The 27,077-nt window shown below is 45.5% G+C and overlaps 1 protein-coding gene across 1 annotated transcript; it reads left to right on the plus strand.

Moving 5' to 3' along the window:
* The first annotated feature begins 121 nt into the window (after positions 1 to 121).
* USP40 (ubiquitin specific peptidase 40) lies at positions 122 to 25,654 on the plus strand. The gene is made up of 32 exons (XM_066553826.1): positions 122 to 168; positions 2,274 to 2,490; positions 2,720 to 2,787; positions 3,815 to 3,928; positions 4,719 to 4,883; positions 5,316 to 5,462; positions 6,998 to 7,141; positions 8,144 to 8,272; positions 8,530 to 8,631; positions 9,202 to 9,309; positions 9,829 to 10,150; positions 10,576 to 10,657; positions 11,489 to 11,660; positions 12,128 to 12,212; positions 12,977 to 13,047; positions 13,926 to 14,245; positions 14,707 to 14,833; positions 15,168 to 15,225; positions 15,512 to 15,565; positions 15,984 to 16,072; positions 16,490 to 16,576; positions 17,039 to 17,075; positions 17,524 to 17,588; positions 17,683 to 17,757; positions 18,159 to 18,285; positions 19,410 to 19,504; positions 20,640 to 20,758; positions 21,202 to 21,267; positions 21,490 to 21,700; positions 21,824 to 21,919; positions 22,648 to 22,742; positions 23,635 to 25,654. Exons 2-32 carry the CDS (start codon positions 2,292 to 2,294, stop codon positions 23,738 to 23,740), a joined length of 3,735 nt encoding a protein of 1,244 aa, XP_066409923.1. The 5' UTR covers positions 122 to 168; positions 2,274 to 2,291; the 3' UTR covers positions 23,741 to 25,654.
* Positions 25,655 to 27,077: the final 1,423 nt, after the last annotated feature.

Raw genomic sequence — 27,077 nt, forward strand, 5'->3', positions numbered from 1 at the left:
ATGACTCCCCCTGCCCTCACGCCCATGAAACTACAACTCCCGGCATGCCCCGCGTCACCCCGCCCTCCCCGCGGGCCGCCGGTCCCGGCGTGCTTTGCGCCGCGCCACACAACAAATATGGCGGCGGCCGCGGCCCCGTGGCCGTAGGGCCGGGCCAGGCCGGGCACGGTGAGTGGTGGCTCTGAGGGGCCGGGGGTCACCGGCATGGGGAGACTGCCAGACTCGGGGGACTCCTGGCATGGCTTCATTAGAGGGGTTTGGAGTCTTCTGGCCTGGGTTTGTTAGGGGGTTTTGGGGTCTCCTGTCACAGATTTATTAGAGGGTTTGACATCCCCTGCTATGGGTTTATAAGGTGGATTTGGGATCTCCTGCCTTGGGTTTATTAGAGAGTTTTGGGAGCTCTTGGCATGGGTTTATTAGGGGGATTTGAGAGCTCCTGGCATGGGTTTATAAGGTGGATTTGGGATCTTCTGCCTTGGGTTTATTAGAGAGGTTTGGCATCTCCTGCTTTGGGTTAATTAGAGAGTTTTGGGAACTCCTGCCATGGGTTTATTGAAAGGTTTTGGGAATTCCTGCCATGGGTTTATTAGAGAAGTTTGGGATTTCCTGCCTTGGGTTTAGTAGAGAGTTTTGGAAGCTCCTGGTATTGGTTTATTGAAAGGGTTTGGCAACTCCTGCCATGGGTTTGTAAGGGGGATTTGGGATCGCCTCTCAGATTTATTAGAGGGGTTTGGGATCTCCTCCCATGGGTTTTTTGGAGAGGTTTGGGGTCTTCTGTCATGGGTTTCTTAGAGGGGTTTGGGAACTCCTGCCATGGATGTATTAGGGGGATTTGCAGTCTCCTGTCACAGATTTATTAGAGGGTTTGACATCCCCTGTGATGAGTTTATTAGAGAGGTTTAGGATCTCCTGCCTTGGGTTTATTAGAGAGATTTGGGAACTCCTGGTATGGGTTTATTGAAAGGGTTTGGGGTCTCCTGTCACAGATTTATTAGAGGGGTTTGGGATCTCTTGCTATGGGTTTATTAGAAGGTTTTGGGAACTCCTGCCATGGGTTTATTAGAGGGCTTTGGCAATCTTAGGGCTTTATTGGAGGATTTTGGGATCTTCTGGCATGGATTTATTAGAGGGGTTTGGGATCTTCTGGCATGGGCTTTTTGGAGGGGTTTGGGCTCCCCTCTCATAGATTTATTAGAGGGGTTTGGGGGCTCCTGCTGTGGATTCCAAACAGAGGTTTGGGATCATTTGTCATGGATATCTTAAAGGGTTTTGGGGATTTCCTGCTATGGATTTATTAGAGGGGTGTGGGAATCTCATGGGTTTCTTAGAGGGATTTGTGGATATCCTGTCATGGAAGTATTGGAGAATTTTGGGATCTCCTGTCATGCGTTTATTAGAGAGGTTCTGGGATCTCTTGCCATGGATTTATTCCAGGGTTTTGGGTTCTCCTACCATGGATTCATTGCAGCCTGAGGCCCTGTGCTCTGAGCTGTCCCTGGGCCACCTAGAATCCCTTCCAGCTGCTATTCCTGTGTGGTTTTTAAGGGAAGGAGGATCCAGAAATAAGGAGTGAGGGAGGATTTGGCACTCGAGTACCTCTCCAGAGTGGTGGGTGGGTGGTGTCTCCTGGATATGGCCCTTTTTTGGGACAAACCATCCACTCAGGAGCTGCTGGGAGGAGATGCAGGGAGGAGAAGTGCAGCAGGCTTGACTGGAAACAGGAACGAGGGCTGGGAGAAAGCTTGGATTGAGTGCCAAGTCCAGGAATTCCATCCAGCAGCTTGGGAGGAGGGGCCTTGACAGAGATTTTAAGGCAGTCAGGAGCTGCATTCAGAGGAGGAGAAGCTGATGCAAAGTGCTTTAGTTCCTATTTATGTTCATTAGGAAAGTGAAACTTTAAAATCTTTCAGCTTTAATGTCTCAGATGAAGAAGTGCCAGGGGTTTGGAGGAGATGGATAAGGATAATCCAAGGTAGGGGATAGTTCATTTGCAGGAATAAATAACAGCTTTGTTCAAAATGGAGTTGTGGTGGGTTGGATCCTGGTGAAGAGACTGCTCAGACTTGTGGTAACAGAAATGCTTTTAATTCACCCTTTTTTGTTACATTAATTTACACTTTTACATGGTTTTATTTTTAGAATGATCAGAACAAGGTGGAAAAAATATAAACAAATTCTTCAATCAGGGCTTCCAAGTTTATCTTGGAGGATTTGAGGTGGGTGGGTTCAACTGCATTCTTTATAGTAAATACTTATTTTGTATCTTTTTAAAGGACTCTTTTGCCTTCACAATGTTTGGGGACTTATTTGAAGAGGATTTTTCCTTTATTTCCAACAATCATTATGGGAAAGGGAAGAAATCAAGGCCCAGAGAGTCTGAGCCTCCAGCTCCCAGGGATTTCACCAACCTCAGTGGAATCAAAAATCAGGGTGGGACCTGCTACCTCAATTCCCTTCTGCAGACTCTGCTTTTCACCCCTGAATTTAGAGGTGAGGTACTCACAACCTTCTTAAAATAATGTTGAGATTGATGTTTTAGTGAGACTTGCACTTCTGGTTATTTATTTAAGAAACACAGTGAACCTGGGTGATTTTGGGGCACAGTTCACTTTAAATAAATTATTGCAGAATAAAATCATAGTGTTTGACATTAAAATCCATTATATTTTTAGGGAGGGGATGTTGTCTTTTTAAATAATAATTTTATTACCAATTGCAGAGGCTTTGTTCTCCCTGGGACCTGAAGAACTTGGCACTCTGGATGACAGCAGGAAACCAGATGCAAAGGTGATGGGACTTCTCCTGTTCATCACAGTTGATTTGGAGGAATATGGCTGCAGTTCATGTGAAACCTAGGGAAATGAGTGAAAACCTAAATTTGACACTTGAGAGGCAGCTTGGCCTGGCTGATGCTGGGTTTTCCACAGCATTCTAAGCTTTCATTGCCATCAGGCTTCACTTCAGAAGTCAGACATGGAATCTGTTTCTGCTGCAGCGTTCTCCCTCCCACCTCATTCCACCCCTCCACCAACCCTTCAGGAGAGCTGGAGGGGGACTGGGGACAAGGGATGGAGGGACAGGACACAGGGAATGGCTCCCACTGCCAGAGGGCAGGGATGGATGGGATATTGGGAATTAGGAATTGTTCCCTGGGCTGGGATGGAATTCCCAGAGCAGCTGTGGCTGCCCCTGGATCCCTGCAAGTGTCCAAGGCCATGTTGGACACTGTGGCTTGGAGCACCCTGGTATAGTGGGAGGTGTCCCAACCCATGGCAGATGTGGAATGGGATGGACTTTGAGCTCCCTCCCACCCTAAACCATCCCACTTGGCTGTGTAAGGGGAGGCACTGTAGATTTTTGGGAACTGATTCTGACCGCTTGGTGCAGAGTGAGTTGTGCGTGTTACAGAAGAGGCAGGGGTGGTTTATCACCCATGGGGGGGGTGGTTTATCACCCATGGGGGGGGGGGGGGTGGTTTATCACCCATGGGGGGGGGAGGTGGTTTATCACCCATGGGGGGGGGGAGGTGGTTTATCACCCATGGGGGGGGGGGGGTGGTTTATCACCCATGGGGGGGGGGGGGGGTGGTTTATCACCCATGGGGGGGGGGTGGTTTATCACCCATGGCAGGGGGGTGGTTTATCACCCATGGGGGGGAGTTTATCACCCAAAGGGGTGGTTTGTCACCCAGGGGGAGTTTATCACCCTGCGTGGTTTATTACTCAGGGGTGGTTTATCACCAAAGGGGAGTTTATCAGCAGCTTGGTGTTAAGTTGTCCCTGCTGTGTCTGACTGTTCCCTGCTGCCATGCCAGGTTCGGATCATCCCGCTGCAGCTGCAGCGCCTGTTTGCCCAGCTCCTGCTCCTGGACCAGCAGGCTGCATCCACCTCTGACCTCACTGAGAGCTTCGGCTGGAGCAGCCACGAGGTGCCCATCTCCATCCCCACACACCTCTCCCTGCACACACACAGGGTCTGGAAGGCTGGCATTTAGGAAACACCTCAAAATTAGGAAACGCCTTAAAATCCTTCAAGCTGTGGAGATGACACTGGGTTGGGTCAGCTCTTGGTGTATTCTGTTAGATCTCCACATGGAGCCCATGGCAGTTGTTTGCAGGGAGGAACAGAAGATGGTTGTTCTCTTAGATACAATTCCAGTTGCTTTTCCTTTGTTTTTACCAGGAGTGTGTTTTTCCAACAGGCTCAGATACTTAGATTCTTACCCAAGTTGAACTGTGTCAGTCAGAGATTAATCTAAATCCAGGGAATGGTTTCAAATTAACAGAAAGCAGGTGTAAATGGAATATTGGGGAGGAATTGTTCCCTGGGAGGGTGGGGAGACCCTGGCAGAGGGTGCCCAGAGCAGCTGTGGCTGCCCCTGGATCCCTGGCAGTGCCCAAGGCCAGGTTGGACATTGGGGCTTGGAACACCCTGGGGTAGTGGAAGGTGTCCCTGCCATGGCCACAATGGAACAAAATGATCTTTAAGGTCCTTCCAGCCCAAACCACTCTGGATTTCTATGACTCTATCCAAGTGAAAGTGTCTTAGATGAGTTGTAGCATAACCAAATTAACAATAATAAATGTAGTACTTTACTACTCAAGGAGTAAATGTATGAGTAGTCGTTGAGACTCTGGGACAGTTGAAATGTTATTTTTGAGCCACAGGCCAAGCAGAGCAGTGTTTCATTCCTTCCTGTGTGGGTTTCCCTCCTGCAGGAGATGAGGCAGCACGATGTGCAGGAATTGAACAGGATCCTCTTCAGTGCTTTGGAGACTTCCCTGGTGGGGACGTCAGGCCACGACCTCATCAACCGCCTGTACCATGGCATTGTTGTCAACCAGATTGTCTGTAAGGAGTGCAAGAATGTCAGTGAGAGACAGGTAAAGCTAGGGATCTCCCACTGGGGGGTTCTCTTCAGGCTGTTGACTTTAAATATTCTTGTTTTTAAAGTCCAAAAATAATGTCATCCTTGTTGAGTGCCGTGTTGAATCCAGGTAGGGAGTGTTGGACTTTAGGTCTTTGGCTGCATTTTCTAAATGAGAGGTAAAAAACCCAAATATTTTGCATCTTCTGAGTTCACAAGCCCTGCCTTTAGTAGGTGTGGTTAGCACAGAGAGCGGTGAGTTAACAGCAAAACATACCATGACAATCTTTTGTGCTCTTTGCAATTTAAAAAAATCAGTTTATAAAAATTAATTTCTCTGGCTGTGTGAGGTGTTTTTACCCATCACTGTGATGAATAGGATGGGTATCTTTCTAATAACAAACTTACACCCCTCAGAACCTCGTTTCTTGTTGTCCTTTCTGCACAGGAGGATTTCTTAGACCTCACAGTGGCAGTGAAAGGTGTGGCTGGCTTGGAGGAGGCCCTGTGGAACATGTATGTGGAGGAAGAATACTTTGAGAATGACAACTTGTATCGATGTGGAGCCTGTGATAAACTGGTTGAAGCTTCCAAGGTAACACCTTGGGGTGGGATCATGTAGGGTTAGATGGGATGTTAGAAAAAATTCTTCCCTGTGAGGGTGGGGAGGCCCTCGCACAGGGTGCCCAGAGAAGGCGTGGCTGCCCCTGGATCCCTGGAAGTGAGTTTGGAGCAGCCTGGGATAGTGGAAGGTGTCCCTGTCCATGGCAGGGGTTGGCACTGGATGGGCTTTGAGGTCCCTTCCAGCCCAAAGCATCCTGGGATTCTCTGAAACCTCAGCAGGGATGTCAAGAAAAGCTCCTGTGGCTCATTTCCCAAATGTTGTTGCAGTTTTTTGTCCCTAACATGGAGGTTGGTATGATTTGGAAAGTATTGACTCTTTCAACACCTCTGCTGCACCTTCCCCTGGGCACTCTGGAGGATTGGCTAAAAGATAAGTTAGAGCATAAAATAAAAATGTGCAATGGGAGAAATCATGGAAACTCACTTCTGGAGAACCCAAATGAGAGAGAAGAACAACAGGCAGCTGTTGCTCTGTGCAGGGAATGGGATCTGTTGCTCTGTTTTTGTGGAGGGAAGCAGACTCAGGCTGGTTTTGCCCTTTGCCCTTGTCCCAGCAGCAGAGCCCCTTGGCCTCCTGCAGGATGGGTGAAATCCAAACTCTGCAGACCTCTGGATGTGGAAGGAGTAGTTCAAAGGGAAGCTGAGGTCAGGCCAGGTTAATCAGTGACTTGGGAGTTCAGGAACTCTCAGCAGTGCCTCATGTGCCTTGTTGCAAAGGCTGGCTGGGGTTTAACTGGGTTGGGTTCAAGGCAGTACAGGTTAAGTTGTTTGCCTCTCACAAGTGCTCATCCATGCAGGAGGAGTGTGGAAACTCTGAATTTTGGTAGGAAATCACAGAGCTGGGGGTTTGCCAGGCTGTGGATGCAAATGGAATTCCTAATTCAGAGGATTTCTTAAACCCTGTGTGTGTTCCTGTTGTGGCTCTGGCAGTGGAGAGGAGGATGGAGACATTGGAAAGGCTCAGAAATGTGGCCATGGAGCCCACAGCTGCTGCCACAGGTGGTACAAGATGGTTGGTTTTACTTCTCATGAGGGTTCTTGATGGACTCACCCATCAAGTGGTTGGATCTGGATTAATCTGGAATCATTAAAATGGATTTTCCTGGCTTTCCTGCCTTGTGGGTGCTCCCCTGTAGAAATGAGGGAGACTTTAGCTCCTGTGACTGCCTGCATAGAGCTCATGGGCTATGGAAATGTCATTACTGACTGGAATTTCAGCAATGTCCTTTATTTGCTGTGGCAGGATCAGGTGTGGGACTGGTGATCACCAATCAAGGAGGATGTAGGGCTCAACAGGGGGAGAAGATCTGGGTCACTTCTAGGTTGTGTAGTTGGAAGGGAAATTAAAAATTGATGAAGACATTTGAAAAATGAGGGCACTGATCTTGTCTCTGGTGGTAACAAAGCTTTGGTGGGAAAGGATTTGACCACAGCAAGGTGGAAGCACAGTTTTGTTCTGAGTCTGTGCTTAAAATGTTTTTTAAATCTTTTTACATCCTTTCCCAGTCTGCTAAACTACGCAAGCTGCCTCCCTTCCTCACCATCTCCCTCCTGAGGTTCAACTTTGACTTTGAGAAGTGTGAGAGGTACAAGGAAACAAGCTGCTACACATTCCCCATCCAGATCAACCTGAAGCCTTTCTGTGAGCAGGTGAGCACTGTTAGCAGTTGTTAAAATTTTCTGTATGCTCAGCAGAGAACCTACAGCTCAAGGTTACCTTTTATTTTGAATTTTGTCACGTTTTTGAGTGACTTTATGGTGTCCTCCTCCACTTTTGAACTGAGCTACCATGTAGCTACAACGAGGAAGGGTAAAATAACTACTCAGAAGTTATCTAACCTTCCCTTGACAGGAAGATAATTATCTGGAAATGGAAATTAAAATTTATTTCTGTGTGGTTATTCTCTGATAACATCATGCATAAATTGATCTATATGTGCTATAGGTGCCTGTAGTTATTCCATTTTTCTCAGGAATCTCTGTTTGCATTCATAAATATGTTTCTGGTTATAAACTGAGCTCTGCCACGGCTTGATGACAAATTTTGATTCTTAAACAACACAACAGAGGCACTCTTATGGAACAGGCATTTTTCTTCTTGAAGTGTTGCAATGCAAGCTTGGAAATTTCTCAGTGTTAGAATTTGAGGAAGCCTTTGTCCCCCTCCCTAGTTTTAGGGTTTCTAAGTGTTACTTCTTTTCTCTCTCCTCTTTTAAACAAAATAAGCTTGGTTGTGAACAAACACTGAAATTGAAAATATTTTTAATTTCCAGTATGGTTCAGAATCCTGCTTGTTTAATAACACAGACTGCCCAGGGAAGCTGTGGCTGCCCCATCCCTGGAAGTGTCCAAGGCCTGCTTGGACAGGACTTGGAGCCACCTTGGGTTAGTGGGAGTTGTTCCTTCCCCTAGCAGGAGCCCAGATGAATTTTAAGTTCCCTCCAACCCAAACCATTTTGGGATTTTATGATTTATCAGCCTGTGCCTTGTGCCAGTTCTTCCTTGTGTCCCCAGTCCTCAAAAGCCATTTCAGTCTCTGCTTGTGCAAACACACACTGAGAAATCTCTGAAGTGATGCTAAAGGTACAAAGCTGTCCTTGTGTGAGAGACTGACCTCAGTTGTTGTTACAATTATTGTTTTTCTTTTTAAAGACTGAGATGGATGATTCAGAGTACATGTATGAGCTCTTCTCTGTTATTATACACAAAGGTGGCTGCTATGGAGGACACTATCATGTTTATATCAGAGATGTGGATGAATTAGGAAACTGGCAACTCCAAGTAAGTCCCTAAAGGTTTTTCTTCCTTGCTTTAGAGGTTGTACTTTTCAGAAAAGTATTAAGAGCTGGTTGATGAATGTGCATCTAAACTTAATTAATATTTTAATGAGGCTTTGTGTGTCTTGCCTCATTGAGAAGGGCAGTTGAACAGAATGTCCTTCACACTCCTAGATGATGCATGATAATGTCAGCACAGAATATTCCAGTCTTCTATTTGTGTGTGAAACCACAATATTTGTGAGTGTCTTTCTCACCCAGGAAGAAGAGGATGGGCTGATTGAAGAGAAGGCTTTAAGAGACACTGAGAATGCCAAAGAAACAGAAAATCCACTGGCAGTCTTAAAAGGGATTTTATCAGAGGTATGGTATGTAAGGAGTTCATTGCTTTGGTTTTGGAGCTAGGGAACCTGCAGGGAGTTGGTGTTTGTGAGAGTGGGCAGGCTTAGGTGTCCAGAGCTCTTCTGAGCTTGGCATGAAGCATTTAAAACTTGGCTTTAATATTACCAGTGGCTCTTTGTACAGACAGAGGCCCTTTTGGAGTATTTCTAAAGCTGCTCACCAAAGCTGTTGCAAAATGAATCAGAATATCCAGAGCTGGAAGGCACCCACAAGGAGCATTGATGCAGCTCCTGGCCCTGCACAGACACCCCACCAATCCCAGCTTGTTCATCCCTGAGAGCATTGTCCTGGAGCTCTGGCAGCCTTGGGAATGTGCCCATTCCCTGGGGAGCCTGGGCAGTGCCCAGCACGCTCTGAGGGAAGAACCTTTCCCTGATACCCAACCTAAATCCCCCTGACACAGCTCCATATGATGCTGCAGTATCTTATTAAAAAAGCCAGGAATGATTAAAACACTTTCAAATTGGCTTCTTTGTGCTGACCCCTTGACTTTTGTAGCCTTTGTTACCTTGGTTTTTCATTTTTCTGCAGGAAGAAGCGAAACAAATTCCCGTGGATCAATTAGGGCAGAAATTACTGGAGAAGAAAGGGGTGTCCTGGAATAAGAAATACAGAAAGCAATATGGAGCATTACGAAAGGTAATCACAGGTTTGCTAGTTTTGGTTTTAGATAGCTTTTATAATCATTTATATTCTCATTGAATAGTCAGGAGGATGATAATTGAGAATATGGACCTTTGGATTAACATGTAATGTGAATTAGCAGGCTGGGGAACATAAGATTCCCAAGGAATTGTCTGCCTGAGACTTTGTGTATTTTTTTTTTTTTGTAGTACAATTTTCCAATTGGTTGCTGTATTTTATGATGTCTTAAGGAAAACACTTCAGCACTTGTGCTGTAGATGGGTGGAAAACTGGTATTTGCTTGTTTTTCGAAGGGAGATATCTGCAGTTTCCACAAGAAATATTTAAATGTAGGTGTGAAGTGTAGATGTGAGGCTTTTACAGAGGTAAAGTGTGAAAATACATGAGGAAGCACCATAAAATGAGTTTTGAATTCATGAGGTTTATGTTTCACAATGAGGTGGAGCAGCTTAGTGCAGGCTGCTGCATTTAAAACTTGGCATCTTCTTCATCCTGTCCTTGCTTCCCTTTCAGTATTTGCAGAATCATCCTCAGATATTCCAGCTGAGTCCTGATGGAAATAAAGTCAGCCTGAAGGAAACACATAAGCTTCTGTTCAAGCTGGATTCTCATGGACAAAATCTCCAGAGCCCCTCCCAGAAGAATGGTGTCCAGTGGAACTGTGAGAAAAACCCCCCAAGGCCAAGGGCTGCTTCTGCTGGGTGCCACTGGTTTGATCTGAATGATTCCAAAGTCCAGCCCATCAAGGAGAAGGATATTGAGAAGCAGTTCCAGGGTAAAGAGAGTGCCTACATGCTGTTCTACAGAAAAGCTCAGCTGAAGAGGCCCCCTGAAGGTACACAAAGCTCATCTGGAGGTTCTGGGGGAGCTTTCTGCTTTGACATTTTTTTCTGGAGTGCTTCTTTGTCCTTTCCAAGCTTTATTTTCCTCAGTTTTCCTTATAGTGATCATTTGACAAAAGACTTAAAAATGAAGATACAAGGAGGTGATGATGTGTGGATTGACTGTAGCTGACTAAATTTTTAGCATGCTCCAGAAATAATGGCAGAGCATCAGCTGAAACAAATACAGGTTGTTGCTAATGGCATGTGTTAATTTCCCTTAAAGAAAAGTTGATTGGAAGGAGTAAAAGCATTTGTTTGTTCTTTATATCATCCTGCAGTTGAGTTTTCAGTGATTATTGTACTATAATGTCTCCTCTTGATAACTTTTCTTGTTTTCCAAAGCACATTTTAAGCCTATATTTTTTTTTTGTTGCAGCACGTGGAAATCCAAGGTACCAAATTCCTGAGCACCTGCTGAATGAAATGAATGCTGCTAATACAGAGCTGCAAAAAAAGAGGTACATTGGTGTCACTGTACTCAAACAGCTCTTATCTGCAGGACTGCCAAGAGATTCAAAAGGAAGGAAATTCCTTGAGCAGAGTCAGAACTGAAAAGGTTCAATGTCAGAGGTTAAATGAAGAATATAATTTCTATATCCATATTCTGCTGCTTCCCTGCCTTCCCTGATAGCATTCAGCTTACAGAATTTCCAGGGAAAGACACAGTTTCAAATTGTACTATTTTCTGGTGAGAATCACTGCAATTCTGGGAAGAGAATGGAATGTGGTATCTTAACTGTGTTTATAGAGGGAATTCCTCACTGGGAGAAGGGGGAAGGACTTGATTTATGGGGAATTTACAGATAAATGATACTCTCTGCCAGAAAAGTCAAGAGCTTGTGGTATTCAGGTTTGACAAAACTTTCCTTTGTGTTGAGGGACACCTGATACACCTGAATCACAGTTAAGATATCAAAATACAGGCACAAGAGTTCCAGTTTATGGGTTATTTCACACAGGACTGTGGCTGCCCTATCCCTGGAAATGTCCAAGGCCACTTGGATAGGGCTTGGGCAGCCTGGGGTAGGGGCAGGTGTCCCTGCCCATGGCTGGGGTGGGACTGGATGAGCTTTAGGTCCCTCCCCACCCAAACCATCCTGGGATTCTGTTTCTGAGTGAATTCCACTCCTTTATTTTTTTAAAGGTTTGCTGCTACAGCTAGGCACAGGTATAGAGGAGGAGGGTATGTGACAGGGAATTTAACCCTGGGGGGATCAGTTCCAGGAGAGCTGCACAGAAACATCTGTTTGGTGTTAAATTCACCCCTTTGTTGTGTTGTTCTCCCAAAGAGCTGAATGTGACTCAGCAAACAATGGCATTGATGTACATCTCCACCTGAGCTCCTGCTATAAATTCCACAATGGGGCTTTGCATCCTTCACTTTCTTGGAAAGAGAGCGTGGTGGATTTGACAATTGACAGAAGGAAGACCCTGGGAGACCTCCGGCAGGCAGTGTTCCAGGTACCTGCTCTAGCAAACTCAACTCCCTTTTCACTTGAGCCACTGCAACCTTTACAAATAGATTTATGCTGCAGTCTTTGTGTCAAGGAGAAATTTTCAACAGGAAATGGAGCTTAGGAGGCTAAAAACTTAATGTGAGTTTACATGGGAGGAAAGAGTGGTGTGGGGTCTGTTCTTGAAGCCACGAAATTGCTGGAATTTTAACTGTGGAGACTTCAAAGTTCACGTGAGCTAATTTATTATATTTGGGCAGCATGTGCATGGCCATGGATTGACACTGCAGAACTCCACCTTTATTCTTAATATTTCATTTTGTGACAGAGTTGGCTTTGTCTTTTCAAGGAGTCACCGAGTGAGCTCGGGAGCCAGGCTGTGGCAGCTTTCAGCAGATTGTAATTATTGTGACTGCTGTGAGTTACTGCTCACTGTTATTTGACATAATTTTTCTGGTTGTATCTTCCAATTAGATGTTGGAGTCTTGGGAAGGGGACATGGTTCTCAGCATGGCCAAGCCTTTACCAGCAGGATTACACCTGTACCAGGTGCTTGATGGTAAGAGCACTGCATGCCAAGCCCCCATGCTATTGCTGTATTTTAATTCCTGCAGCCATCAAAGATTTCATCTGTAAACCATCCTGGAGATGTGTATTACTGAAAATTCTTCCACCTCAAACTCATGTTTAATTATTGAAATTACTTATTTCACTCTTATTACTGGAATGAATGATTTTGAGACTTTGCTGTGAAATCTTTGTTGTGAAATGCAGATCTCAAGCGAGCTAAGCACATTTGCTGACAAGAATGTATCGGTCTGTGTCTTGCCCTTGATTTGCTTGTGGATGTTTGCTTTCATAGGATTGGCCTAATAGGTGGAGGAGAGGATAGAAGAGAGGAGCCAGGGTGACACCAAAGGAAAATGTAGGTTAGACTTCAGCTGAAGTAGGAATTTTGTAAAGGGAAATGCTCACTTGAAGAATTCATTAATTTATTAAGGGTACATCAGTTTTTCAAACTGTCATTCTTGTCTCCAGCTTTGCTTTGTTAGGCAATTCTAAGTGTCAGTTTTTAACAACTTATTCAGTAACTTTCAAATGTTATGTTCTCTGTGGTCAGCTTCAGAAAATCACCGTTGAACCAGAACATAACCCAACTCTCCACAGCGTTGATATCAAAATAGAGAGACACTCAGACCTGCTCTAAATATTCCTCCCCATGCTTGTACAGTTCTTTAAGTGTAGTGATTTTTAAAAACTTGCTGACCCTGTTTGTGTGGTTTGTGGGGAGCAAGAACTTGATGATTTGCTCCTATTTTTTAGGAGATGAGCTGACCCTGGATGGCATTGGGCTGGCTGATGGAGCAGACATCTTTGTCTGGAATGGGAAAGAGGTAAAGGAACCAAGCACTTCCTTCCTTGTCAGCTCTGAAGAGATAAGACTGTGCAAGGTTTCCTGGAAATCCTGTGCTGCTTTTGTAGTTTTCCATCTTCCTTTTAATATTAAGGCTTGTGCTTAACCTGGAAGTGGTTGTGAAGCACAGCATTTTATTCTGTCTCTCTAGTGGAATAAAATGCTACTTTTAAAATATTTTTATTGTAAGAATATCCAGTTGATATTGACTTTCTCAAAAAAAAAAAAAACACCAAAAACCCAAACTAAACAAAACCACCCAAACTAAACAAAACCACCCAAACTCTGTAGTAACAGAGTTGGTTTTGTCTTGGTTTTATTTTTGGTATAGTTTTTTTCTATTGCAGCTTTTGTGTCATTAAATTTTCTTCAGCAAGGAGCTTAGGTTGAATTTAGGTTGAATATCAGAAAGATCAAGCTTTTAAAATGTAAAGTCACAATGTTCAGTCACATTTGGGTAATTCTTTAATGTCCTGAGGGGCTAAATTCCTGTGTCCTAGATTTTGCCAAGTGTCCGCTGGTTTCCCAGTTGCTTACCATGGAATGGTTTGGGAAGGGACTTAAGGATCTCATTCCACCCTCTGCCATGGACAGGGCCACTTTCCACTATCCCAGGCTGCTTCAAGCCTTGGCCAGGGATCCAGGGGCAGCCACAGCTTCTCTGGATAACATTTTTCTTTCTCTCTCAACACCCATGGGTTACTCTGGTTGTTTGTTCAGTACGGATTTGCTCTGAGGAGGTTGGTTTGAACGGGGAGAGCGTCCACTTCGGTCTCAATTTTCTCCCTGCCCAGTCTCTCCTGTATTTTCTGCATCAGCCCCCTCCCCAAGCTGTCATTCCTTGCTGCTTTCCCTCAGGTTGGAGGCACGAAGGTGCTGACGGGCCCTGAGCACGAGCCCGTGGTGCTCAACGTGCTTCGCTTGGCCGAGCACAACGAGGGCGGCAAGGGGCAGCACTTCAGCGAGGCCCAGCACGTCTGCTCCTGCAGCACCAGCCTGGGACAGCTGCACTCTGCCCTGGCTCCAGCCGGGGGCATCATCCTCAAAAACGGCTCAGGAGCAGACCCAGAAGCCAAGAGCTGGGAAGTTTTCCATGAGGAGGACATGAAGGAAACAGTCCGAAGTGTCGGGCTCAGGGACGGGTGCTCTGTGCTGATCTTAGACAGCCATGACCAGAGGTAATGTTTTTGATTATGATTGTAATGAAACAAAGAAGCAATTTGGGCAAAACATTTTAGTTCAAATTATACTAACAACTTGTATTCTTGCAACTGATTATCACTTTGAGCTTACAAATATAATTTCATCTTAAGTTTTGGAGACCAGTTCTTCATCAGCTGTTAGGTTTTTCTGGCCCTCAAAATGCAGCACCAGTCACAACCTTTGATTTACCCTTGTAAAGGGGGAAAAACTTGGTGGGAACAACTCATGCTCAGTGAATCCGAAGCTGCCAGAGGCAAATTTGTGCTCTCATGACACTCTGTGCTCCCTGAGGCCTCTGCTGTGTGAGGTGCCATCACTATGAACAACTTTGGCACCCACCATTGGTTTATCTGGGAGCTGTGCTGGTGAATGATGTAGCCCTGCTAATGTTTAGTTTTCCTGTCTCTGACTGTCTTTGCACTGCTGATTCCCACAGCTTTGTCAACGTGGCAAGTGGGAATTTGACTGCCTTCACCTATGACATCAGCTGGCTCCAAGTGAAAAACTTCTGTGGGGGGGAAGAGGAGCAGAAACACGTTAAAATCACTGCCACTATTGAAACAGTAAGGACTCTGCTTTCCTGAGCAGCTTGGCCACTGCACTTGGCCCAGCTCATTCCATGTAGCCTCAGGGATGAAGCTTTTCCCTGCTGAAATTAGTGTTGAGCTCAGACTTACAATCCCTGGGGTATTTGCAGGTAGCTTAAAACCAGTGCAGTGTTTTAGTGTCAAACACTTTTCTCTTTGGGTCATCCTGTAAATGGAAATTTGAGATGGTGTCAGTAACCAGAGCCAGAAGAGAGGGGAAGGATTACCTTTGTGCACTGGCACTTGAACAAGCAGGGGTGGTGGTGGCATTCCAGGTGTTCATATCCCTTTTAATGTCCCTGTCTTTTAGGTGATGGCAGATATCAAAATGAAAGCCATCCGGGAGCTTCAGCTGGAGGAGGAGCTGGGTAAGTGTTCGGCTGCTTTATCAGTCTGCTAATGCTATAATTTACTGGCTTTTGAGTGGGTTTAGTGGTAGAATTTTTCTTTCAATGAAAGAATAAAAGCTGAGACTGTTGCTGGAGTCTTGAGGAGTCTCTCTCCAGTTATTTTTGATGTTACTGAGGGAGACCTTTAAGATAAAGCTGTTGTAATTAATCTTACAGGTGTTACTTGTCTGAAATTCTGAGCCAAATTCCTATTTCATTCCCATTTGAATTAATTCTTTTCTCTTTCCTGCCCTTTTTGCTGCAGCAAATGAGAGCTGTCTTAGACCTGTTAGTGGCAATGGGAAACTCCTGTCTCCAGGTAAACTGATTTATTGAATCACTGTTCTGTAAGAAATTCACTGGGGAGGTTTTGAGCCTCTGTTTGTCCTTTCCTGGGAGAAGTTACCCACACATAATTCCACTGATTCCCAGGCTTAACTGAACTAGTTGTATGGTTTGTTTGTTTGGTTTTTTTTTTTCCAGTTTTAAAGTTAATTAACAGTACCAATACAAAGATGGAGGTTAAACTGAAATGTTCAGCTTGGTTTTATTGCTTCCATCCCTAATCCACCTGTGCTCCTGAGGGACTCTGGGAGATCTCCATGCCTTTGTTTTCCTTATAGGGCACTCCCAGATCTGCTGAGCTCAGGGCTGAGCAAGCTCTCCAGGGAGCACTGAAGGGTTTTAGCTTGCTCTGAGGATGATAAAATTGATGTTTTTATTTGTCCTCCCTGAAGTGCCAGAGGATTACACAGTCAAGGAAGCAGAGCTGAAGATGGGAAGCTTGCTGGGGCTGTGCCGTGGGAAAGCTCCAACTTCCACTCAGGTACAGCAGTGTGGGATGGGAGGAGCCTGGTGCAGGGAGTCTCCTAAAGAGAATAAAGGAAGAAAAGGAGGGATGTTGCTCTTGGAACGTGCAAGTTGTAAATATCACAGGATCCCAGAATCGTTTGGGTTGGGAGGGACCTTAAAACTCAGCCAATTCCATGCCCTGCCATGGGCAGGGACACCTTCCACTGTCCCAGGATGCTCCAAATCCTGTCCAACCTGGCCTTGATGTGCAGGGGAAGGAGGGGTTGTGCATTTGTAGACGCCAGGTATGGCTAATGAGGATCTGCTGATGGCCATAACATAACTGTCTTTGCTTTTTGTGCCATTTTAGTGCTTTTTGAGGACATTCTTGCCACAGGAATTGTTCTTACACTTCCATATTTATTCTGATCGTTTGCTTTTGGATTTTCAGCTCTTCCTGTACTTCATGGTTGGGAGTGACCAAAGCTGCAGCCCTGAGATGGAGATTGTTGTGGAGGAGACTGCTTCTGTCAGAGAGGTAAGGCTGGCTGCTCCCAAGCTCCTGGACAGCATTCCTTGCACAGACCTGGAGGCAGAGGAGTTGGGAAGAGCCATGCACAGAGTGAAGGAAACTCTGGTGCTACCAGTCCAGTGTTGAATTTGCAGCTTTGATTTTTTTTTTTTTTTAAGGTGCATCTGCAAACTCTGGGGCAGAATTTTTTCAAGTAAAGGCACAAACTGACAGCACATGTTTAATTTTTTACCAGCTTGGGAATGCTGCCTCAGCTGATGTGGTGAATTTTTTCCCTGAAAACCATCTCATCCATGAAGGGTTTAATATATAGCCCAAATACATCCTGTCTATCTAATTATATTGTTTGAAGGATTGACCAGCAATCAGTCATTCTTTATGCCAGAAAATTCTAACATAGGTTTACTGAAAAATTTATTTCCCAGCCTCAGCATTGACACAGCTCTCATCCTGTGTTTCTTCTTTCAGTGTCTCAATTTAATGCTGGAGAAATCAGGATTATCAGGTTAGTTGTGTTGTTATTTACATATTTTTTAAGGGAATTTAAAATATTTTAAAGACAGCTTTTCCTTCCCTAAATTGTGTAACTTTTTTCAATGATCTGTGTCATTGTAATGGGAGGAGGGGAAAGACTTCTAAACATGAAGTTTTTATAATAGACTTTTTATTTTAAAGAGCTTGTCATAGATTCAAGTGATAATTTGACACATGAGAATTAGATAATTAGATAGGTGAGGAAGGGAGATCTGTGCAAATAAAAGATTATGTTCATACAGCAAAAGATCTGGGGAATATCAAAGTGATAATTCATTTAGCCAGAGTTGTGTTTAAAAAGCAGATAAAAATAAAGAACAAAAGGAAAAGGACTCTTGACACTTGTTAAGAGTTTTGTAATATTTTCCCACACTGGTTTTATTGACTGATTAGTTTTCTGTGTGTATCTGTTTTGGTAGGTGACAACTGGCATTTGAGAAGGATTGACTGGTGCTACGAAGCAGGGGAAGCACTAAGTCAGGAAGTAAGAGGAGCCTGTTTTAATCCCTTGGATCTTTGCTCCCTGAGGAGAAAGGCAGCTGTGGGCTGACAGGTATCCTGTGCTTTCTCTTCTCCAGAATGCCACCCTGAAGGAGCTCAACGTTTGCAGAGGAGACACTTTGGTTATAACTGAAGGGAAGCTTCCAGAAAAGGTAAAAGGAGAGTGGGCAGTGTCTGGAGACTTGGAATCCCACAGTGGTTTGGGTTGGGAGGGACCTTAAAGCCCATCCAGTGCCACCCTGCCATGGCAGGGACACCTCCCACTATCCCAGGCTGCTCCAAGCCCTGTCCAACCTGGCCCTGAACAGATTGTCACTCAAAATTGTAGCATCATTATTTTTGCACCACCACCATGTTCCCCACTAAATCACACCCCCAGCTGCCACATCCGCACATTCTTTGGACACTTCCAGGAGTGCTGACTCCACCCTGGGCAGCCCATTCCAAAAGTTTAAGTTTTAAACAAATCTTTTCTCTCTTCCTGTGCTAAAGGTGACATTTCACCTTGTCTGCACACAACACTTGAGGAGCCAGCTGGTATTTTCTGTTCCAGGGTTTCCTGAAAATCCCCATCTGGTGGCTGAAGCCTTCAAGCCATAAGAAACATGGAGAGAATGCACAAGACCAGGTTAATGGGATCACCTGGAAGATGGAGGCTTTGCAGGTGTCTGCTACAGCAGGTGAGCTTGGCCAGGCTTTAAAGGAATCATCTATGGTTTCTCTTTAAGCGAAACCCAAGTTTTAATCCAAAGCCTTTAAACCCTTCTGAAACCTAGGAAGGGCTGCATGAATTGCATCAAGGTTGTGGTGAAAGGACCAGTGACCACTCAGGAGACAGATGCAGTTTTGGACATAAATGCTGGCTAATCCTGTTGTAGGGATGTTCCTCAGATGGATTGGCTCAAAACACCATTAAATTTTGTAGCAGGGGCTCTTTGTTTGTCAGTCTCAAAAAATTCTAAGATTGTCTCAGAAAATTCTAACATAGATTAGAATGTTAGGCAGTGGCAGCAGTGTAAAGCATCTCCTTCATGAGCACAGATGTGATTGGTTTCAAATGCCAGACTCCTGAAGGCACAATGAATTCCCTTCAGGCTGTATTGCTTTTTGGGAAGCTGTAAAATGAGGGATGGGTAAAGCTTGAATAGTATCAAAGACCTTAAATGCAGTGTTTTAACTGTGCTTGCTCTCCTGAAGGTCAAATCCAAAACCAGCCAGGGCAGGAAAATCAAGTGAGGATTGAGAAGGGAGAAGAAAATGAAGTGAAAATAAGAGAATTGGAAAATGGGGAACAAATTGATTTTTCATTATTTATGAAAAGTAATATTCCTCTAGTGCTGAGTTGTGCTGCAGGCCAGGACCCCTCCCTTTGTAGAAGTTTTCTTTGCATTTTTCTCCTGCCTCAAACCTTTCCTGAGTTTCACTTTCTCCCCTGCTGATTCCAGTAGTGGAGCTAAGAGCAATTTAGCTTTGCTTGCACTAGGTTTGCCCAATAACTAACACTATTTATCAATGGCAATAACTGCTCCTAGCTCTGAAATTTGCAGTATAGGATCTGTATGGGAACTGTTTGGAAATTATTGGGGGTGTATTTTGTGTGCTGGATGTGGCCATGGCAGGGGGTTGGAATGAGGTCACCTTTAAGGTCCCTTCCAACTCAAACCAGTCTAGGATTCCTGGGTATTCCAAGTGGACTCCAGGCTTTCACTCTCTAAGTGAAATATGACCATGAAGTGGCTGTTATCTCTCAGGACTACACAAATCACGTTGACTCTTCTATTATTTGTTTCTTCCTCCTCCAAAGCTCCACCAGAAGCCACTCACCCTGGCCTGGATCTCTGTTATGCTGGCAGCATAGAGATAGCAGGAGAGGCCTCTCTGGAAGATCTGAAGATGCAGGTTAGATGTTCTCCTGTGTTGGACTGTGCAGCAGCGCTGTGGTGCCTCAAGCTCTATTAACAGCTCTTTTCTATTTCCTTTTCCCCTGTCTCCAGTCTGTTGTGCCATGGTGTTTATGCCATGGTCACTGGTAAGTACCAAGAGGCAGCTGGAGCACGTAGCTCAGACACTTCCTTAGTGTCCCTGCTGTCCCCATCCTCCCTGTCACCTGGCCTGGCCTGCAGGAGCCTCGTTGCACATCAGCTGAAGCTCTGCCTGGCAGCTTTTGTCTTTATTTCAGTGTAAAATCTCTCCATGGGAAGCACACACACATAACAAGCACCTCCTAAAAAGCCACTTTGCCATTTCCACATTGTTCCTGTATTAGTTTTCTGCATCTTTTTTTTTTTTTTTAATTTCTGTATGTGGAATCTGATGAATGAAGAATTACTTTGGGGTGCACAGGTTTGCCAGCCAGGAAGGTCTGGCTCATTTTGTTTGGCCAGAAATTAAACCACCTTTGTATGGTTTTAATACACTAAAAACCAAACCAAGCAAAACACCCCAAAAGAAAAAAATAAACCCAAACCCCACCCCAAACTCACAAAAATGTAGCACCCAGTCCTACAAAAGGCTCTGTGTGGTTTAAGCAGTGATTGTTCTACTTGAACTGCATGGGGAAGGGTCTCTCACCTGATTCTGCTCCATACCAACACTTATTCTTTGGATGTGACTTCAGTTTTGGGCTCTGCCAGGCTACTGCTATGGAGAACTGTTTGCAGCTTGATCAAGGAGAACTGGCTGAGCATGGGAAGTGCTGTGTCCTTGGGAAGGGCTTAGAGGAGCTCAGCACTTGGCTGGAGACTGGGGCAACGACTGCAACAGCCTCATTCCCTCCCAGTTGTTCAAATTCTGGTTGAAAAAAGAAATTGGGTACTTTGGAAATGGAAGTTGAATTGAGAACTGTTGAGAGGGAGGGAAATCCATCTCCCTTTGAGGTTGAAAAGTGAGTATTTTGCTCATGGCCACAAGCAACAGCTGGTGTGGAATAAATCTCAATACCTTGCCCTCTTTTTGGGGAGCTAATCCAGTGGTTTTCTGCTTTTCCAGGGAGACTGGCTGCTAAAATTTTTGACCAAGTATTTCTGTTTTTCAGGCTCTGACCTTGCCCTGCTGCCAGGAGCAGGTTGTGCCCCTGCCCTCATTCCTCAGAGCTTGGACAGTGGACAGCAAAGGCCCCGGGAAGCTCCTGCGGGACAACAAGAGGAGACTCAGGTGGGTTCCCTGGGGAATGTGCAACTGGGATGGACCTGGGGAGATTCATCAGCTCAGTCTAGGTTGGAAAGGATCTTAAAGATCAGCAGTCCCCTGGGCAGGGACACTTTCCACAGTCCCAGGTTGTTCCAAGACCCATGTCCAACCTGGCCTTGGGCACTTCCAGGGATCCAGGGGCAGCCACAGCTGCTCTGGGCAGTGCCAGGGCCTCATTCCCTTCACAGGGAGGAATTTTTCCCAATATCCCATCCATCCCTGCCCTCTGGCAGTGGGAGCCATTCCCTGTGTCCTGTCCCTCCGTGCCTTGTCCCAAGCCCCTCTTCAGCTCTCCTGGAGCCCCTTCAGGCCCTGGAAGGGGCTCTGGGCTCTCCTTGCAGGTGAGCACCCCCAGCTCTCCCAGCCCAGCTCCAGAGCCATGTGAACAATCCCTGTTCTGTTTTCAGTGACTACAGGCTGGGTGCCAGAGTGGAAATCTGCATAGAGCCCTTGCAAGAAGAAGAGAATTTGGGGTAAGAGCTCAAGATCTTTATTTCTCATGTTTCTTACAGCTCTGCATTTGAGAGACGCCTTCACTGAGCAGCTTTTGACTTCAGGGCTCTCAGGATGTGGGAAAAACTTGGAAGTTGTTTATTGTTTTCCACAAACAATGTGAGGAGGGCAGGAGTGGGAGGAAAGCTGGGAATTCTGAAAGCATGGCTCACAAGAGTTTCTTTCTTTCATCCTGCTGCCAGCCCCCACGAGCTGCTGCTGCGAGTCCAGATGGGAATACCAGGAGAGAGGGACTACTCCACCTCCCGGGATTTGGTGTGGGATATCTCCAAGGAATGCACAACCTGGGCTCTGAGGCAGAGAGTGGCTTCTCACTATTGTCTCCCTGCAGATAAAATTGAAATAGCCAAATACTTCCCTGAGAGATTTGAATGGCTGCCAATATCTAGCTGGGTAAGAGCTGGAGTGACAGAATCCAACAGTTGTTGGAGAGGAGCACGTGTTGGTCTGGGCTGCAGTTCCTTAGGGATTGAATTTAAGGAGAATTCCAAACTCTTCTGCTTTGATTTTGTTCAGACACAGCAAATCTCCAAGAGGAAAAGGAGGAAAAAGCAGGCGAGTTTGCAGTCAGCACCTTACCACCTGAAGGATGGAGACATCATTGGGGTGAAGGTAAATTTCCCTGGATTTAATTGTTGCACAAGGATCAGGTTCAGGCAATGTCCCCTTGGCAGCATCTTCATTTCTTCCTGGTTTTCTCTCATCCTGCTGCATTTCTGGGAGTACTGAGGTGTGGGTTTGGGCACTGTGTTGTGTTGATAGGAAATTTCTTGCTGCTGCTCCTTTTCCTTTTTCTCCTGGATCTTTTTTCTTGCCCTCATTTTTTGACTTTGTTTTTTTTTCAAATTCTGATTAAAATCCAAGCAAGTGTCCTTTCAAAACCACATTATAGACACAAACTGTTACATATTATGGATTACTGAACTATCACAGTTCTATTTCATGGTGTGAAAAGGAATTACCCAGCATTGAGCTCTCAGCTGGCAATCAGGCTTAGAAGGAGAGAACATTCTGGCTGGGTTTTAGAGCAGTAGGAGAAAAATGTGATGTCCTGTCCTGCTGTTTTAGCCTATTGGAAGAAATCCATCCCTGGAAGTGTCCCTGGCCAGGTTGGATAGGGTTTGAAGCACCCTGAGATAGTGGAAGGTGTCCCTGCCCATGGCAGAGGTGGGACTTGGATCATCCTTAAATCCCTTCCAACTCAAACCATTGCAATTCTAATGAACTTGAAATTAATCAGTGTAAAACTAGTCAAAAGAAACAATCTGGGAATTTATTGTGTCAGCTGGGAAATAGTTTTACCTTCTGACTTTGATCTCTCCAATCCTTTTTTATAACAGAACCTTCTCCTTGATGACACCAAGGACTTCAGCACTGTCAGGGATGACATTGGGAAAGAGAAACAAAGGCAGCTGGCTCTGGAAAAGAGGAAAAGGTAGTGAGCATTTAGTTTCATTTTTCTTTAGAAATATGCAAAGTGTTTGCTGCTTTTCAGAGAAGCTGTGGCTGCCCCATCCTTGGAAGTGCCCACAGTCAGGTTGGATGGGGTTTGGAGCAACTGAGATAGTGGAAGGTGTCCCTGCCCATGGCAGGGGGTGGCACTGGGTGGTCCTTAAGGTCCCTTGAAATCCTAACCATTCCATGATTCTGTGGTGGTGTTTGCAGGGAAGAGATGAGAATCTTGAGTCCATGTTTCAGAAGGCTGATTTATTATTTTATCATATATATTATATTAAAAGAAAATGATATATTATAACTAGACTAAAAGAATAGGAGAAAGGATTTCATCAGAAGGCTAGCAAGGAATGGAAAGGAATGAATAACAAAAGCTTGTGACTCTCAGAGTCTGAGCCAGCTGGGCTGTGATTGGCCATTAATTAGAAACAACCAACATAGGCCAATCAAAGATGCACCTGTTGCATTCCACAGCAGCAGATAATTATTATTTTTCTCCTTTTCCTCTGAGGCTTCTCAGCTTCTCAGGAGAAAAATCCTGGCAAAGGGATTTTTCAGAAAATATCATGGTGACATGATTCAGCCTAATTGGATAATTTTGGAGGCCAGTGGTAGCTGGGTGCTGTCAGAGCACACAATTCCAGTAATCCTGCAGGGAGCACTTGGATAATTCAAACTCCTGGCTCTCAGTGTTCCTCCACTGAGCCTCGTGGTTTTCCCTCCTGGAACACACCATGGAGATGAAAATGATCCCTTGGCTGGCCTGGCCTGGCCCTGGCTGTTTTCACAGCTCCCTGGAGCTCAGAGTAAGGCCAGGCTCACCCTGCTGAGGCCCAGCACTGAACTTTAACCAGGTTATTTGTGTTTTCCAGCCGCCAGGAGCGTGCCCAGGATCCCCTGTTCCCCGAGGAGAAGCTCCCCACGAAGCCCCGCAAGCCTGAAGTGGCTCTTACCATCAATGTGGGCGTTTTCAGATAACACCAGGAGCTGCTCTGCCCACACCACCCTGTGCTAACCTGGCCTGCAGCTCCAGCAGCAAGAGGGGCTCTCCCAAAGGGTCTTCAAGGATCCCTGAGGCACAAACTGGCTGTAGGATTCAGGATCAGAAAACTCTGATTTTCTTCTGCTCTCTCTTGGGGAAGTGCTTTAAGGTCCCTTTCTCAGTGTGGTACTTACTCTCAGGCTGAGTAAATGCACTTTATAGAGGAGGAAAAGGATTAATATATTGTATAACCCCTCAGTGACTCTTTTTTAACCAGCCAAAATGCTTTGTTGGGTCAGATCTGACCTCCTGCACCATCACTACTGAGATCTAATGCAGTCATAATCATCTCTTTTTAGAATTGTTTCCCATCTCTGATCACTGAAGTTGCTGCTGATGCCAGAATTTGCTTTTCTCTCTTTATCTCTAAACCTAAGTCTGTAGGAGCTGCAGTCAGCCCTAAGAATGAAGGCAGTGTGGAAATCACTGAGGAGAGTGTAGGAAATTGGCTCAAAAAGAACAAGTCCAGGATCTGTCAAGATGTAAAACCTGGAGACATCTTTTGATATGGAACAAGAGGGACGTAATCTTAGATTTTGAAGTTTCTGGGGCTTGTTTTGTTGCCCATGAACTTCATTTTGCAATTTCTAGGGTATTTTTGTTGTCTCTGAACTTCATTAACAGACAAAACGGTTGGAAAAAATGGACAGATCCAATGTTTGATCTTCAGTGGGTTTTACTGTACTCAGGAAAAAGGCTTGCATTTATTTTCAGTGCTCCTCTTCAGAGGAGTTTCCCTCATTTCCCATCTTTCCAGCTGTTCTGATATTCTGTTACATTGGAGAACCTGTTTCTCTTGGTGTCCTGAGCTGACTTTGAGCAGCTCACTGAGCTCCAGGTCAAACGCTCTGAAGTATTAACTCCAAAGTGAGCCTGATTATCCTGAATTAAATCTGTGACAATGACAGGTCAAAACACAAGTTTGCTTTTGGGGGCTGCAGTAAATATTTGACCTATTTGCTGTATGTAAGAGGAGCTGCTAGTTGAGAAGATTCCTCAAATTTTGGCTAATGTGAGATTTCTCATGTACCTTCTATAGGTTAACACTACTCTGGTATTTCAGACAGCATAAAGATAAAAACTGACACTGCTAGCAACAAAGCAAAAGAAGTGAAAGCACCATGAAACACACAATTATTATTTATTTCTGTGCATATCTTTAGAATTCAGAAGGTGCTCCTGTGCTTTTTGGGGCTGATGCTCTGCAGAAGGGGCTGTTTAATGTCGTCACTGACTTGGATCCTGAAATCCCAGTGTCATGAATACATTTGCTGCCTGTGGGGAGGGCAGTGGATGTTTTCCCATCTTCATTTGTGTCGCCTTCTTTCCATATCAGGTGTTCTTGGGAGCCTGGCTTTACAGCAGGGATCAGAGGTGCTGATTCCAAAGGTTTGTGTTCCCACATGGTTCCAGCCCGTTGGATTTATTTGCTGTCCCTTCAGTTCCTCTGGTTCCTGCTGGGGAGCTGGACTGAGCTCAGCCTTCCCCTCTTGAATAACTCTGGTCTCTCCCTGAGAACACCAAGTTTGGAGAAATTGAAATGCAAATTCCAAGTGGGAATTTTGTGCCTTTGTTCAAGTGTAATGTAGCAGCACCTGCACTGAACCAATCTTGGATTATTTCTAATGTTGGCTCAAAATGCTTTTTGTTTTTTCTTCCTTGAAACTCTTGTGGTCCATTCCACAGTGAGAGAGTTCATGGAAAACGGGGCTGGGGAGAGGAAACACCTTTTGAAAACGGAGTCTTGGTGACTCTGTGGGTTCTGATGGTTATTTGCAAAGCCTGGAAGAGCTTTCATCTTTATTTTTCAAGTGTTCTTCACAAAATAAAATGTCATTTTTATCTGCCTAGTTGGGTTGTCTGTGGATGTCTCACTGGTTGGGAATGGCACAAACAGGTTTCTGATGTGAGTATTAATTAGCTCTAATTTTCCAACATTTCTAGACCAACATTCCCATCTCTGGGGAAGGTTCCCCCCTTCCTTGTGGCTGTTTTTGTTTCCTGAGGCTCCTGCCTTGGTCCTGGCTCAGGCCTCTAAGTGCAGGAGCAGCTTTGCTTTGTCTCATGTTTCCAGTCCCTGTGGGGAAAGCACTGAGGATGGCAGGGAAGGTTCCTCCAACACAAATTAAAGCCACTCTGATGCCCTAGACTTAGAAAAAGCCTTGGAAAATTTTTTATCCCAAGTGTAATGGGTTGTTTGGACTGGTATTTTGAGCAAGAGGTTTTGACTGAAATTAGCAATTGGCTTCTAGAGACTACTAAGCCACTTTCTGGGAAATTAATTATTTTTAGGGGTTTTTTGTTTGGTTTCGGGGTTTTTTTTGTCCTCTCCGCTTTGTCCTCTCCGCTTTGTCCTCTCCGCTTTGTCCTCTCCGCTTTGTCCTCTCCGCTTTGTCCTCTCCGCTTTGTCCTCTCCGCTTTGTCCTCTCCGCTTTGTCCTCTCCGCTTTGTCCTCTCCGCTTTGTCCTCTCCGCTTTGTCCTCTCCGCTTTGTCCTCTCCGCTTTGTCCTCTCCGCTTTGTCCTCTCCGCTTTGTCCTCTCCGCTTTGTCCTCTCCGCTTTGTCCTCTCCGCTTTGTCCTCTCCGCTTTGTCCTCTCCGCTTTGTCCTCTCCGCTTTGTCCTCTCCGCTTTGTCCTCTCCGCTTTGTCCTCTCCGCTTTGTCCTCTCCGCTTTGTCCTCTCCGCTTTGTCCTCTCCGCTTTGTCCTCTCCGCTTTGTCCTCTCCGCTTTGTCCTCTCCGCTTTGTCCTCTCCGCTTTGTCCTCTCCGCTTTGTCCTCTCCGCTTTGTCCTCTCCGCTTTGTCCTCTCCGCTTTGTCCTCTCCGCTTTGTCCTCTCCGCTTTGTCCTCTCCGCTTTGTCCTCTCCGCTTTGTCCTCTCCGCTTTGTCCTCTCCGCTTTGTCCTCTCCGCTTTGTCCTCTCCGCTTTGTCCTCTCCGCTTTGTCCTCTCCGCTTTGTCCTCTCCGCTTTGTCCTCTCCGCTTTGTCCTCTCCGCTTTGTCCTCTCCGCTTTGTCCTCTCCGCTTTGTCCTCTCCCCTTTGTCCTCTCCCCTTTGTCCTCTCCCCTTTGTCCTCTCCCCTTTGTCCTCTCCCCTTTGTCCTCTCCCCTTTGTCCTCTCCCCTTTGTCCTCTCCCCTTTGTCCTCTCCCCTGGCTCATCCCATCTTGCTCAGACCTTTCCATGTTTCCAGGTACAGGGAAATCTCCCAGACTCCTACACTTTTCTTGGCCTCCTTCCTGAAAAGCATGGTGCAGAGTTCATGGCATTTCCAAGAGTT

This window comes from Molothrus aeneus, chromosome 7 (assembly GCF_037042795.1).
Source record: "Molothrus aeneus isolate 106 chromosome 7, BPBGC_Maene_1.0, whole genome shotgun sequence".
Taxonomy (NCBI): domain Eukaryota; kingdom Metazoa; phylum Chordata; class Aves; order Passeriformes; family Icteridae; genus Molothrus; species Molothrus aeneus.